Source organism: Anabrus simplex, chromosome 3 (assembly GCF_040414725.1).
Source record: "Anabrus simplex isolate iqAnaSimp1 chromosome 3, ASM4041472v1, whole genome shotgun sequence".
NCBI lineage: Eukaryota > Metazoa > Arthropoda > Insecta > Orthoptera > Tettigoniidae > Anabrus > Anabrus simplex.
The window spans coordinates 148,721,729-148,737,093 of NC_090267.1; the positions used below are offsets into that span (position 1 = coordinate 148,721,729).

The window sequence follows — 15,365 nt, forward strand, 5'->3', positions numbered from 1 at the left end:
TCTCAACTCGGTAGTAGTTGGATCTGAATTTTTTCTCAAGGTACAGAAGAAATCGATATGTTCCTGTTGCTGTATTTTAATGTTGTTGAAGCATTCCTTCAGCTTCTGAAGTGCGATCTTGTAATTTTCCTCTGACATTTTCAGCCCACTGATGAGATGTCTGGCTTCTCCTTCTACCAAGTTCCATTGATACAGATGTTTGTCAACTGGCGTAATTGCCGAATTATTATGAATTGCTGATTCAAATTGCTGATAAAATCTTGGCCAGTCTGAAAAGGTGCTCATGAAAGGTTTAATTTCAAGCTTAGGTAAGCGTGGTCTCACGATTACAGACTGAAGAACAGTTGTTTCATTCTTTGTGTTTGATTGCTGCTGAGGAAACCTAATTTCTGTGATCTTCTTGTTTGCTATTGCAATTAGTTTTCGGCCTTCTATTTGACAGTTTTCACACTCTTCTGCATCGTCTTCTTGCAACGCCTGTAACCGTTTCTGAATTTTGCTCAAATATAGTAGTAGTTCGTGTAATCTTTGCGCTGATATTTCCATTTTGATGTCGTCATATCTATCTTCGATCGCTGTTCGTAGTCTTTGAATAAGTCTAGTTTCCGACGATCTGGTTGCTGTTCGAATGCGTCTTTCAGTCTGTAAAATGTTTGCATTTGAAACAGTAAACTGAGCAGTAGGAGCGTTAATATTCGTATTTTCCATGTTTCACTGAACTGAATTATGCACGAATACCGTTAACGAAAATAACACACACTACGTACATGGACATAACCGTATTCCTGTCTTTAACCTATATCTGTAATGTACTGTAATTGGTATTTTACTGCAACCTGAAGTTACACTGCATTCGTAAACAGTCCGGCTTTCCGTATTATGTTTTTACAACGGTTAAATCTTAAGTGTTGGTTTCGTATAGTGCTGATCCTGTCAACAGACACTTTACACACTTGTAATATTCACTGTTTTTGCAACGCCCTTTGAAACGTACACTGATGTTTCGTAACACTTCAAGTGAGTTTGTCCGTAATGAACATAATTACGTATATTCTTTCAAATGTATATCCGTTGCTTAAGAAACTGAATGTAAGTAGAGATCTTACTTGCGTTAGCTGGTTTCTTGTTGATACGGCGATGTTGCGTGCTATTGCTTACTGTTGTCGTCCGCGTCTTTCTTGCCGCAGATCGTTCCACAAACGGGTTTCGGCACCATTATATAATGTTTTACTTCATAAGAACACTGAAATGTCATAGGTTGCTGATTTATTCTTACAAAATAATCGTAATCTGCTACATCATCATCAAAACATCACCATGACTACTATACTATTACTTTCATGGAGTCCATATTAAGCAGATAGCAAAGAGTATATTAACGTCCATGGAGGCTCAAACTCCTTAGCTGTGTAGCGAACAGGTACTGTCAATTAGATAATTCCCCACACTGCTGACAGTGGGATTCGAACCTACTATCTCCCGAATACTGGATACTGGCCGCACTTAAGCGACTGCAGCTATCGAGCTAGGTGTTCCTACTTTTAAAGACACCACTCAAACTTATTCGTCTACTAACGTCATTGCAAGAGACTACCCTCATTTTTTTCCCGTATTGAAAGTCTGTTAAAAGGAGAACAATAAAACTTTGATTTCCACCTATTGAATACATTAAAAGCAATTATAAAATTAGGATCTCATCCTTATTTTATGGCTTAATTGTTAAAACATAGGACATGTTTCGTTCAAAATATTTTCAATACAGAATAATGACGAGAATAATGGTTTGTAATAGAGGCAACAGTCAGAGGAATATATCAACAAGCTCAAGTCTAAATTTGGAGTGTTAACATCAAATTTCAATTTTAAGTTAGAGCATCCCTTTAGACTAATGCCCCATACAAGCACAAAATGCTTTAGGAATACATTTTTTTTTTTGCTAGTTGCTTTACGTCCCTCCAACTCAAACCTACAGCTATAACACTAGTAGTAAGAAGTCGACAGTCGACAATAACGTTCAGTTAATAACGTAACAAATTACCCTCACCATCGTCAAATGATTCAACTGTCACACTGCCGTTTCGACTAGAATGTCAATAAACCCACATTCTTAACAACATTTTAGCATTGCATCAAATTGAGATGGCCCATAAAGGTCCAATTTAAACATCGTTCTTCAACCTTCAACTACAACTTTGTATTTTTTGATCAAAGTGAACCACATCACCATATGCCATTGACTTTCGACTCTTAGCTCTTGTAAACAAATAACTGCAGGTCACTTGACCATCTTTCACCATTATTTCATTCAACATTATTTTTTATTAAATACGATTTTCATCATCATTTTCGTTGTAACCGCTGGTCAGCCAATATAATTTTATAGCAATCTTATCACTTGTTCATAACAGACTGTTGCTTTGTTCATTTTAATTATAACAGAAGCCTTCTAATGTCAGTATTACAAATACTCATTGAAATCTTTAAAACCAACTTCATTACAAGTCTTTTACCAGATGTTAATTTTAGTTCAAGTCTCTCCAAGGCTTTTTAAAAATTTGTTTTATTTCATGTATATGTAAATCAAGTGCCTGATTTTATTTTAAGGTTAAGGTAATGGCTGATGATGCCTAAATACAAGGTGAAACATATACCATTTTAGCTAACATACTGATGTAAATCAACTAAGACAAGACTTATTGTATTTACTACGTGGTCAAATTAATAAATTAACTTATTGTTATTATTCCAAATACACTCCAGTTCTGTGAGAATATTTCTGCATCCATTGTATCATTTCTCAGCCATGATTCAACTCCTATTACAGTATCTGGCAAGTATGCATCTATTAACACGTTGAGTGCCAAGCCGATTGTAGCACACTATTCCACTGGCACCAGGCGTGAATTTCAATAGTATTCCGCTGGTGCCATAGCAATTATACGCCTTGTAAGGCCATTTATATAATCTTGGGATATATTAATATGATGTACTAAGTAAAGTTTATCTCATCATACCAAGGTCACGTGTGACGCCATATGGTGTCACATCAATTGTTACTAAGCATAAAATGTAGCGTGACGCCATATGGTGTCACAGAATTTTTTGATGCTTTATATGGAATGTAAAACACGAATTTCCAATATGTCAAATTTATGCAATAATTCAGACTAACACAATATTTATGAAAACTTGCTGAAATGCAAAACAAGTCCTTATATTACATTACATATTGTTACCACCTGTGGGCGGGGGACGCAGATGAAGAATACAACCCTGGTATATCCTCCATGTCGTAAGAGGCGACTGAAAAGGGGTCAGATAAGTTCTTCCTGAGAGTAGATTCGTTGGAAACAGAATGGTTTGTATATTTTTCAAGAAACTGTCTGAAGCTTCGGCTATTAGGTTTCTTTAAAGGAATATTAGACAAAACCATCATCTTGCAGAGATCTTGTGAAAATTGTGAACACTGTGAACTTGATGTCGGGGTTTCGAATAGCAGACGTTGCCTATTTTTTAGTGCAGAATATCTAGTTACACAGAGAAGAGTTTTTCGGCAGTAACTATTACCTCATAATTTACAGAATAATATCACTCCTCTGTACTGAATATGTTTTCACCGAACTCGCAAACAAAACTTCGCAACTTCCCACAAATTGAGACTTTCATTTTAGGCATATTGAACTGAATGACTGAAGCTCCCTAATGACCAAGGTCATTCAGTGTGTTGAAGGTGGAAGAGGGAAGGGCGAAGAAGAGAGATAAGAACAATGACAAATAACTGCAGAATTACCTCTGCTTCTGTGTAAACAATAGCCCGGTTTCCAGGAATTGACCCAGCTAGCAAACAATAGCTCCTACCTGTTAGAAACATTCCATACACTACTTTAGAATGGTTCTTCAGTAGTATATTCCAGTATATATAGTATATTAAAGAAATAGAGTTAGAAATGGCTGTGGAAGTAAGGAGAAATTGAAGGAACTTGAATCTAGCAAAGAAGTCAGCTAAGGATAACATGATGGCAAGCATAATTGGTGGCCATACTAATTTTAGTGAAAAATGGAAGAGTATGTATAGATACTTTAAGGCAGAAACAGGTTCCAAGAAGGACATTCCAGGAATGTGAGGATCTTCAAAAGGCAGAAGTATTCAGTCAACAGTATGTAAAGATTGTTGGTTACAAGGATAATGTCCAGATAGAGGAGGTGACTAATACTAAAGAAGTATTAAAATTTACCTAGGACAGCAATGACATTTACAGTAAGATACAAAAGTTGAAAACTAGAAAAGCAGCTGGAATTGATAAGGTTTCGGGGGGATATACTAAAGACAATGGGTTGGGATATAGTACCATATCTGAAGTACTTGTTTGATTATTGTTTGCATGAAGGAACTTTACCAAATGAATGGAGAGTTGCTATAGTAGCCCCTGTATATAAAGGAAAGGGTGATAGACATAAAGCTGAAAATTACAGGCCAGTCAGCTTGACATGCATTGTATGTAAGCTTTGGGAAAACATTCTTTCTGGTTATATAAGACATGTTTGCAAAATTAATAACCGGTTTGATAGAAGGCAGTTTGGGTTTAGGAAAGGTTATTCCACTGAAGCCCAACTTGCAAGATTCCAGCAAGATATAGCAGATATCCTGGATTCAGGAGGTCAATTGGACTGTATCACGATTGATCTGTCTAAGGCATTTGATAGGGTAGATCATGGGAGACTACTGGCAAAAATGAGTGCAGTTGGACTTGACAAAAGAGTGACTGAATGGGTGGCTCTGTTTCTAGAAAACAGAACTCAGAGAATTAGAGTAGGTGAAGCTTTATCTGTCCCTGTAAAAATTAAGAGGGGAATTCCTCAAGGCAGTATTATTGGACCTTTATGTTTTCTTATAAATATACATAAATGATATGTGTAAAGAAGTGGAATCAGAGATAAGGCTTTTCGCAAATGATGTTATTCTGTACAGAGTAATAAATAAGTTACAAGATTGTGAGCAACTGCAAAATGACCTCGATAATGTTGTGAGATGGACGGTAGGCAATGGTATGTTGATAAACAGGGATAAATGTCAGGTTGTGAGTTTCACAAATAAGAAAAGTCCTCTCAGTTATAATTACTGCATTGATGGGGTGAAAGTTCCCTTTGGGGATCATTGTAAATACCTAGGTATTAATACAAGGAAAGATCTTTTTTGGGGTAATCACATAAATGGGATTGTAAATAAAGGGTACAGATCTCTGCACATGGTTATGAGAGTATTTAGGGGTTGTAGTAAGGATGTAAAGGAGAGAGCATATTTGTCTCTGGTGAGACCCCAACTAGAGTATGGTTCCAGTGTATTGGACCCTTACCAGGATTACTTGATTCAGGAACTGGAAAAAATCCAAAGAAAAGCAGCTTGATTTGTTCTGGGCGATTTCCAACAAAAGAGTAGCGTTACAAAAATGTTGCAAAGTTTGGGCTGGGAAGACTTGGGAGAAAGGAGACGAGCTGCTCGACTAAGTGGTATGTAATACCAATATAAATGGTCCGTTATTGGACATTATAAATTTTCCAGCTAACTCATTCTTGGTTGCCAGCGTTTCGCCCTTGTGTGCTAGGGTGGGCTCATCAGTTGGTACCTAGCACACCTACCAATACGCCGGCTAGTGCATACCGTGGAGGCCACTGCGTAGGCTAACTGGAGCCACCGGCAGTGCCAATGCACTAAGAGACTTTGTCTCATTATCAAAAATTGATGCCTGCTTGGCCATCAGATTCCAGTTAGCCTACGCAGTGGCCTCCACGGTATGCACTAGCCGGCGTATTGGTAGGTGTGCTAGGTACCAACTGATGAGCCCACCCTAGCACACGAGGGCGAAACGCTGGCAACCAAGAATGAGTTAGCTGGAAAATTTATAATGTCCAATAACGGACCATTTAATTGGTATTATAAATTTATTCATTCAGGACAAATATTTCAGATTCCCTGTGGGAATCAACATCTATGTCATCTATCTATGTCATAAGTGGTATGTTCCGAGCTGTCAGTGGAGAGATGGCGTGGGAGGACATCAATAGACGAATAAGTTTGGATGGTGTCTTTAAAAGTAGGAAAGATGACAATATGATGATAAAGTTGGAATTCAAGAGGACAAATTGGGGCAAATATTCGTTTACAGGAAGGGGAGTTAGGGATTGGAATAACTTACCAAGGGAGATGTTCAGTAAATTTCCAATTTCTTTGCAATCTTTTAAGAAAAGGCTAGGAAAACAACAGTAGGGAATCTGCCACCTGGGCGACTGCCCTAAATGCAGATCAGTAGTGATTGTCTATCTTAGAAGAGTTGAATACATCCACACGTAATTCCTGCCTGTCGTAGAAGGCGACTAAAAGGATCATGTGGCCATCGGTCTGTTTTTTATTCTTTTTGTGGTTAGTTATAGACAGATTCAAGATTCTTGATGTGCATGCTCCTGTGGCTAAAGAAGTATCAATTTGAAGATTTAGATGCTCTTGGCTTGTAAATGGAATATCTTCTTGTGTCCCTACACAACGACCTCAGTCATCATTGTTCACATGATTCTGTACACTATTTGCACCAGCATCGTCCCACCTATAATGTCACTATCAGTATCGCCACTGTCTTCCACATCACTCGATACATCCATCATGCTGTCAGTGCACTCATCGGCACTGGCGTTATATTCACTGTCATCAACACTTACATCTTTCTCTCCATCAGAATCCATTAGTAATTCACAAATATCTAATTCACTAATTCTCTTCTTGGTAAGTCACCATTTCTACCAAGAATATTACCAATATCTTCCATTTCTTTATATATTTGTACAACTATACAAACCGAATGATAATTTGCACGTAAAGGAGGAAAAAGCAATTCCTGGGGCGCTTTCACTTGTGAGAATGATCACTGGCCAGTCAATGAATTTGGAAGAACACTGTGGTGCCATATGGTGGCACATAGTAGTAATACATAGCTGGAATATACCCTGTAGTTTGTACTTCACGTAGTACCAATTTTACGCGCATAGATGTCACAGCTGATTTTCTACAGCACATCACCCGAAACTCTGCTGTGCCACCATATGGCTTCACGCCAATTCTGGTTTCTAGACCTGTGTGCTGCCATTAGGTGTCACGCCATCTCAAATTTGAAGACCAGCGTGACACCATATGGCGTCACGTGGCACCCAATGTGTTAAATTACTTAGTTCTATTCCTTTCTTTATAATACTTCAACAGTTCAACACTAACATTTTCATGTTATCCCTACTTAACTTCCAGATCCCTGTACTCTTATCAACGCTCCCTGGACCACCCCGTTTCTCTTAATGTACCTCCCTATAACCCTTCCGAACAAATTTCCTAACTTATACGTACAACTGCGATTTAAGTGAAGGTCATCTGAGTGCAGCTCCCTATCTCCTAACCACCCATTAAGATCTAGAAATCTAACTCTCTCTCAGTTTCCCACACACCCACTCCATAGTCTCATTTAAATCCCTAATCACCCTCCAGTCAGTATGCCTCCTACACAGAATTCCACTGATAACAATCTCTGCTTCCTTATTAAACTCCTCCGATGCTGCATTTACCAGATCCCACACATCCCCAACTATGTTGGTACTTAAAACAGCTTGCTTTACATTGTTGGTACCAACGTGAAACACTACCACCTTCTCCTTATCCTCCTCCTCCTCCTCCTCCTCCTCTTCTACTTTATTCAACATCTGCCTCAAGCTAATATCTGGATAGCACTCTACCCTGGTTCCCTTTCCTCCACGCACTTTTCCTACATGCCTTACAATGGAATCCGCCATGACCAGAGCCTCACCCCTACCCACCTCAACTGATCCCTTCCCCTCCTGGTCAGCCCTATCTTTACTGACAGCTGCAGAAGCTACTTCCCCGTCCTTTTTACCCCTCCCATGACCCCGTTCCACCTGACTTTTCCTATCCTCTACTCTACATTTCCCTTTCCTACTATTTCCCTTCCTCCTATTTCCACACTTCTCAACAACAGTTCCCTGTTCCTCATCTTCCCTCTGTTGTTCTACCTGCAGTGACTCATACCGATTTCTCACAGAGACCTGTCCGGAATTCTGATCCTGAATAGAGCCCTTAGCTTGCAATCTCCTTCCCCTTAGAATATTAGACCACCTGTCTTATAAAATTCCCCCCTTTCCTTCCCATCCCTCCATTACTGGATACGCAGACACTTCATTTTTATCCTTTGATGGACTTGGTGCCCCATATATGAATACAGACTTAAGTATAAATAATAAAGCAAACAAGGAAAATATCACCGACTGATGATGGCTACCTAATGATTGAAGGACTGACAATTAATAAATTATAGAATAACAACACAAAAAATTCATCAGTCACATTTAATTGAATCTATCATTTAAAGGAAGGAATGTTCCAACTGATGAAGACAATAATTTAAAGTTCAATTATATTTTATATTAAAACATTAGGACTAGTTTCGTCCCTTTGATTGGACCATCCTCAGCTAGACATGCATTATCCTAAAAGCTAAAATAGCACTATTCAATAATATTTTGAAAGATTTTATCACAGTTGTTGTTGCTGTCCTTAAAATGTCCACTTAGTAGTTAAAAAGGATTTAAATTTGTTATGCACCAGATAAGGTTTCTTCACAAATTATGAGCATGTTCAGACCATATAAGAAATGTAATATTTTGCAGTGCTGTAGAACTAGCTTCATCAGGTGTTGTTTACTGCGTTATAGTACAAAAGTTGACTTGAGAGAACATCCTTAGCTGTTATGGTGATTAGTGGTAAAACTGAGAGATGTTGCAGATTAAGGAATTGACAGTTTCAAGTCTGGGTTGAGAATAAGTTGTTGGATGTCTGAAAAGAAGGAAAAACTAAAGTTGAAGAATGCTGGGTCAAGTACTATTTCAATGTAAAAGATCAACATTTGAACTTATTCCCTCAATTCCGCATGGGCCTGTTCCCAGCGGCTGTGTCGGCAGTGTGCTGAGTGGTGTCCACTGCTTGGAGTGATCGTGAAAGGATGGGGAGGGGAGGGAAAGCAGGTAGAAGAGGCTGACGGGTGTGTTTGTAGTGCTCCTTGGCCAACCTTTTAGAATAAAAATTGGCAATTAAAGGGTAAAGGTATTATATAAAATGTTTGTTTTTTCTGTTATTTCAATTAAGTTATAATTTGGGTTAGTCTGAAATTCCTTAAAAAAGCTAAACTATGGTTATAGTGAAGATAATGAGTGATCCCTCATTGAATTACTTTTATAAGAACGTTTGTATATTTCCCATATTCTCTAGAGTTGGAAAATAAGGCACCATCCCAACAATTTGCTGAAGCAGTGTTATAAACATAAATGCCCTAATTGAAGAGAAAACAGTATATTCATTTCTCTTCTGAAGAAATTCCATGGCACTTGTGCAGAATGAAAATGTTCTAAATTGTAACTAGAGAGACAAATGCACTAGTTGGGAAAAATCTATAAAAAAACTGAGTCTAAAAGACCACAGTGTTGGTGAAACATCAATGTTGCAACCTCCACAAGAATGCTGACTTTCTTCACAAAGAAACAAGTAAAAATACTAGGAAATCTCCTCATGGTAGGCTGAACAGACTTTCCTAGTTGTTAGTTACTGTCTCTGGAGAGGAAATGTTCCCATTTTGGTCCCTGGAAAATAATTTTGACCAATAATATTTTACATGAAATACTGATTCATGCTTAATGCAGATTTGTGAATAGTTCTCAGCAAGAGACGGAAGAAGCAATGAGCATATAGTATGGTATATTCTACATTCTTTGAGGTGATCATAACATATTTGACCAAAGAGTGCAGTATATTAGATATGGGGAGATTCTGAATGAGTGATTCAGATGAACAAATCATTACATTGAATGAATAAATCATGATTCAGTGTAAAAAATGGATCGACTCGACTCGTTTGTGAATCGAAAGCTGAATCGAAAATATGGTAGTCACAACTCACCACTTGTTCCTCCTTTGACTCATTCTGATCCACATCACCAAATTGGGTATATGCCATTTTATAATCAATGTTAACTATGAAAAATGACTTTGTTATTCTTTGTTTAACCTAAAAGTTCAGTTCTCTTAACCTAACTTTACAGATAAAACATATTCTTTTAATATGAAATTATCACTCTGCTTCAAGCCACATGCAATACAAAACTGTTATATACACTCAACTTCCAGCTTGTTACAAAATGTTAGGTTAAGTTTACTTCAAGGTTCCCGTTCCTGGGCTACTGTGAACTTGACAAGTAGGAACAAACGGAAGCCTTTCCGTTCTCATGTCTCAGTCCACATGATATTAAGAATTGATGCAAATGATTTTTTTTATCTTGTCATGCAATCAAGTGGTAATCGAATAAATAAATAAATAAAATGAATGAGTCCAACAAACTAATAATTTTAAAATGAATGAAATCTTCTCACTAAATCGGATTCCTCATCTCTACAGTATTCTCTGTAATCGTTGTCTTCAACCTTCTTAGCATCAATAACCCATTTCCATTGCTTGTGGTGGCAATGTTAAATTAGAAGCGACTACTGCTACTTTTGCTTTGAGAACAGAACGTGTCAGATGTTACTGCATGTGTTGTTTAATACTTGAGTTACAATGGCTAGTGGTAGTCTTTCTAAAAAAAAAAAAAAAAAGCGCACCTTTACTGACTCAATAAAATCATCATTTCCACATGTAAAACCAGTTTTTGAAAATGAAAGCCAAGTGCTTTGTTCTATCTGCAACGGTGTTTTCTACAATGGAAGTAGTGGTTGAACATCGATTACATCATACGACCGCACAAACACAAAAATGCCCTTTGAATTGCTGCATCTATACATCTTGAGTAACAAATTATTTGAACAGCACACAGCCATTAAAGTTAATTTTGATTGAGCCATGCAAGAAGGTGCATTTGTAGACCATACTGTAGTTCACAAAGTTTTTGTTCAATGAATTGCACTTCTGATCTTATGAAGAGGTTTTGCAATAAAGAAGATACATGCAGTATGACAAAATGTGAAGCCATCATGGCAAACATTTCAGTACCTTGGTCAGATAAAGAACCGAGCAAAGAACAAGATAAGGCTTATTATATTTAATTATTTACCAATATATAAAATCATGACAACATTAAGTTACTCCATAGGTTATGAATTTCATTATGGTCTGTATTGAGAATTGATGACTATCAAAGGGTAAAGAAGGGTCACACCTATTCAATAACATTAATGGTATTAATGGTATAGGTATTAAGTTACTTTCTATTGTTAGTCTGTACAACCCATTGGACAAGGAAAGAAACCTTGGTAAATATACCAGGACAAACATCCAGTATTATTTTAACTGAAGTGTTGGAAGTAGCAAAGAAATACAAACTACAAAACAAACTTGTGGCTTTACGTGCTTACAACTGCAGTGACCAAATAGGGACAAAATGTGTATACGTACTTCTCTCTCATCTACATTAGACAAATCATTCTTTGGTGTTCATAATAGTATTCATACAGCATTAAATTCACTTCTATTTTACATCCAGAACACGGTCAAAAATATTTATTTTCATACAGTATAAACATAGTTAGGACAGAGACTAAGGAATTTTGCAGCTTTGATGGATAGTGTGTAAAAGTATAAAAGCTTTTATGAATTTAACCTTGACATGCATTTATTACTGATTTAAAAAAAGGTGTGCAACTGAGTGGATAGAAGGTTCTAATATAAAACCTTAAAAGAATTGGATATCCTCAATAAACTTTTAAAAAAAAAAAATCTAGAAGAACAGAACAAGACAATACCCAGCTTATGTAGATGACGATGTAATACTTGGAAGGTCAGTAAGAGCAATCAAAGAAGTGATTATATAAATAAAAGAAGTAATAAATCAAGAAAAAATGAAATACATGGAAGTCACTAGATATGCAGCTACAGCCCAAACTCTGGCTATATGTGATATGCATTTAAAAGAAGTTTCAATATCTAGGATCCTTGATGACTTGGAAGAGTGAAATAAAGTAACAAATTAAAACAAGGATTGATGCTGGTAGCAGTTATAGTCTATGGATATGATGATGCTAAAAGTCTGCAAAATGGAGATGTTAATAAACATCTATGGATCAGCAGTGAAGAACGGAATTAAGAAAAAATGAAGTAATAATGAGGTGCAAATTTTGTATAAAGATCAAGACAGAGTGGTGAATATTAAAAGCAGGTTATGACAGCTCAGCCATGTGATGAGAACAGATGACACGAGACTGCTGACAGAAGTGTTGGATCGTAAAGCCAGTGAAGGTAGGAATATCAAGCCTCAGATGGATGGAGGCTACAGAGATTACGAGAAAATCTTAAAGGAGGTCAAGTGAGTGCAAAAACCCAGTGAAAGTAGGAATATCAAGCCTGGGATGGATGGAGGTTACAGATAATAAGAGATATCTTAAAGGAGACCGAGTGAGTGCGTGAGTGAGTAAGGTAGGGAATTAAAGGCCAGTTAGTTGTTATGTATAATGTCTAACTTGAGTATGAGCAAGTACTTTGGAATACATCATAATCCTAGTTTCAAGATGACCTTAGAAAAGGTACATTTAAAATAAAACATATTAAACCTGGGAAGGACAAGCACTACCATACAGTACCAGTGTGTACTATTGATCTTATCCTAATTATTGAAAAGGACACCATAATTATGGGAACACTGCACATCGAATGAAAGACAGACCTTCTAAGAATGGACTGATATAGGCTTTTCGGCTTATGTTGTGTCAAGAAAATAAAGTGAAATTCTTTACGTTTCACAGAGAACTTTGCTCTGCGTCTTCAGAAGAAAATCTCGAGTGTTCACGAGAAAGGCTTCTCAAACAATGAGGTTTGAATTTAAACGTTATAATAGAAGTGGAAGTGGTACACTCATTTGTCACCAGATGGCTCACCGGATGCAGTACAACGGTAGCGTTTGAAGCGGAAGCTAACGGAACCATCAGAATCAGTCTGAGAGGGTCACTTAACATAACAGGTATACACACATAATACAAAAGTATGACATTGACACAAGCCTAGAATGAAACATCTGGCGATGAGGAACGTACGAATTTGATTACTGAAACAAAATAACAATAGTGAAGGGACAGGGAAGGGAACTACCTATGTAAATCCTTAATGGTTAGCAACCACGTATTACTTAATTGATAGCCAGTGTCACTGTTGAAATTGTTAGGATTTCTATGTATTTCCACAGCTTCCCGTATAATCCTGCACCTGTAGTGTCTAGTGTGGGTTAGAGCTCGGGCATCTTGGAACACAACATCATGACCTGACGATAGAGCATGCTCAGCTATTGCTGATTTGTCTGGCTGGTTGAAACAAATATTTTGTTCATGTTCCTTGATGCAAGTACCAATGGACTGGCATGTTTGGCCAATGTATACCTTACTGCAAGTACAGGGATTTTCGTATACCCCAGGATATAAAAGTGGGGACAATTTGTCCTTGGTTTTACCCAGACTGTGAGCAATTTTAGTGATATTGCCAAACACGGTTTTTACATTGTGTTTGCGGAGGACCTTGGCAGTTTGATCTGTGGTGTTGTGAATGTAAGGCAGGTAGGCATTTCCCTTCACTTCTTCCTTCTGTGAGCTTTGCTTGGTCGTTTCTCTGGAAAGCAGGGCTCTATGAATCTGCAAATCACTGTAACCATTACCCTTGAACGTGACTTTGAGTGTGTCCATCTCCACCTGGATGTTTGATGGCTCACAAATTCGTCTCACCCTCTTGGTGAGTGTCATGAGAATGCCTTGTTTTTGTGCTGGATGGTGGTGAGAATCTGCATGAAGATAGCGCATTGTGTCGGTAGGCTTATGACAGACGGTATGTCCTAAGGAGTTCATGAACTTCATCGTGTAGATCCGTATTGATACAGTTAAAACTAAGAAACAATGTTTGATTTTGGTCCACCCAATCAATATACATCATTTTAAGAGTGAACTACTTAAATAAAAACATACTGAAAATATTTAGGGACATGTTTCGTCTCTATGTGAGACTTCATCAGCCATAAAATCACGTGGTAGATTACAAAACTCAAAAACCAGAAATGAAAATATGGAAGAACCCAATGCTTTTTTAAGGACTATTTGAGAAATGCAAAATATATAAATATATATATACATTATTTACAAAAATTTACCTCACTTCTTGCAAAAACTTTTGTCTTCAATGTTAAAAAAGGAAATATAACTTGAAATTGACAAGCCTGCCATAACGTCTCGTATGGAAATAATGTCCATTGTTGCTGTCCGTTTTTAAAATGGAAGTTCCTTTTGAACTGTTGAGAAAACAAAGGAGAACAAATATACACATATTTAATGAAGTAGTTTAGCACTTCTTGCAAATAAATCTTTCAGCAAAGTTAAATATGAGTGACCTTACTTGAAAAACATTGCAAGTAATTTTGCTGAAAGAATATTTGAAAGAAGTGTTAAACTACTTCATTAAATATGTGTATATTTGTTCTCCTATGTTTTCTCAACAGTTCAAAAGGAACTTCTGTTTTAGAAACATAGTGGTGTAACTCAGGTTACTTATGTTCTTCAATAAATAATGTTTTGCGTTTGACGTTATTAAAAAATCTGTGTGCTTTAAACAAATATTGTACAGTAGTTATGGGGTTGATAAAAGATTAAAGCTTGACAATAAAGGATTATTATAAAGAATACTCGCAAAGAAATATTTTGGAGGGCATTTAAATAATATCATCTGACTTACACCATTATGTTTCTTGCTTGCTTGTTGTTTTAAGGGGCCTAACATCGAAGGTCATCGGCCCCCCATTATGTTTCTAAGTGTATACAAAAGAGTAACTTTCTTATAAACCATTTTATGTTTATTGTGGTAAAATATAGTACAGTATGGGTGCATACACTTTATAATTCTAAAATCATGGTACTGTTAATCATCATCATCATCATCATCATCATCAATCAATCAATCAAGTCTATTCCATGCCTTCCTCCTCATCCTCAGAAGATAGTGAACCTAGGTCTTCTACATCCTGCGAACCTTTGATGCCTCTAAAGAATGGGTGATATACGGGCGGAATGTATTTGAGGAGGTATAACATATCCCTTTTCTTTAAGTGGTTTATAACACGTGGCCCATTGCAAAGCTTTTCTTAAAAGATGCCACCTAAACTAGCTGGTCTGCCCTTTTTATTTGGTTTGATGTTTAGTTCATAAAAGAGCACGTCTTCATTCAATGTATACTTAAAGATGGAAAATGGGTTTTCCTTTGTGTGCCTAAACCACTGAACCTTTAACCAGTTTACGTTTCTATTTT

The 15,365-nt window shown here is 37.0% G+C and overlaps 1 protein-coding gene across 4 annotated transcripts in view; it reads right to left on the reverse strand.

Moving 5' to 3' along the window:
• Positions 1–15,365, reverse strand: part of AsnRS-m (asparagine--tRNA ligase, mitochondrial) — a 196,657-nt gene that overhangs the window by 110,529 nt on the left and 70,763 nt on the right. Inside the window, exon 5 of one of the 4 annotated variants that reach the window (XM_068226604.1) lies at positions 8,425–8,884. The exons of the other annotated variants lie outside the window; for them this stretch is intronic. Within the exon in view, the coding sequence (XP_068082705.1) occupies positions 8,806–8,884 (79 nt within the window). The 3' untranslated portion in view covers positions 8,425–8,805. Of the gene's footprint in view, positions 1–8,424; positions 8,885–15,365 lie in introns of those variants that run through there. 4 annotated transcript variants of the gene reach the window in all.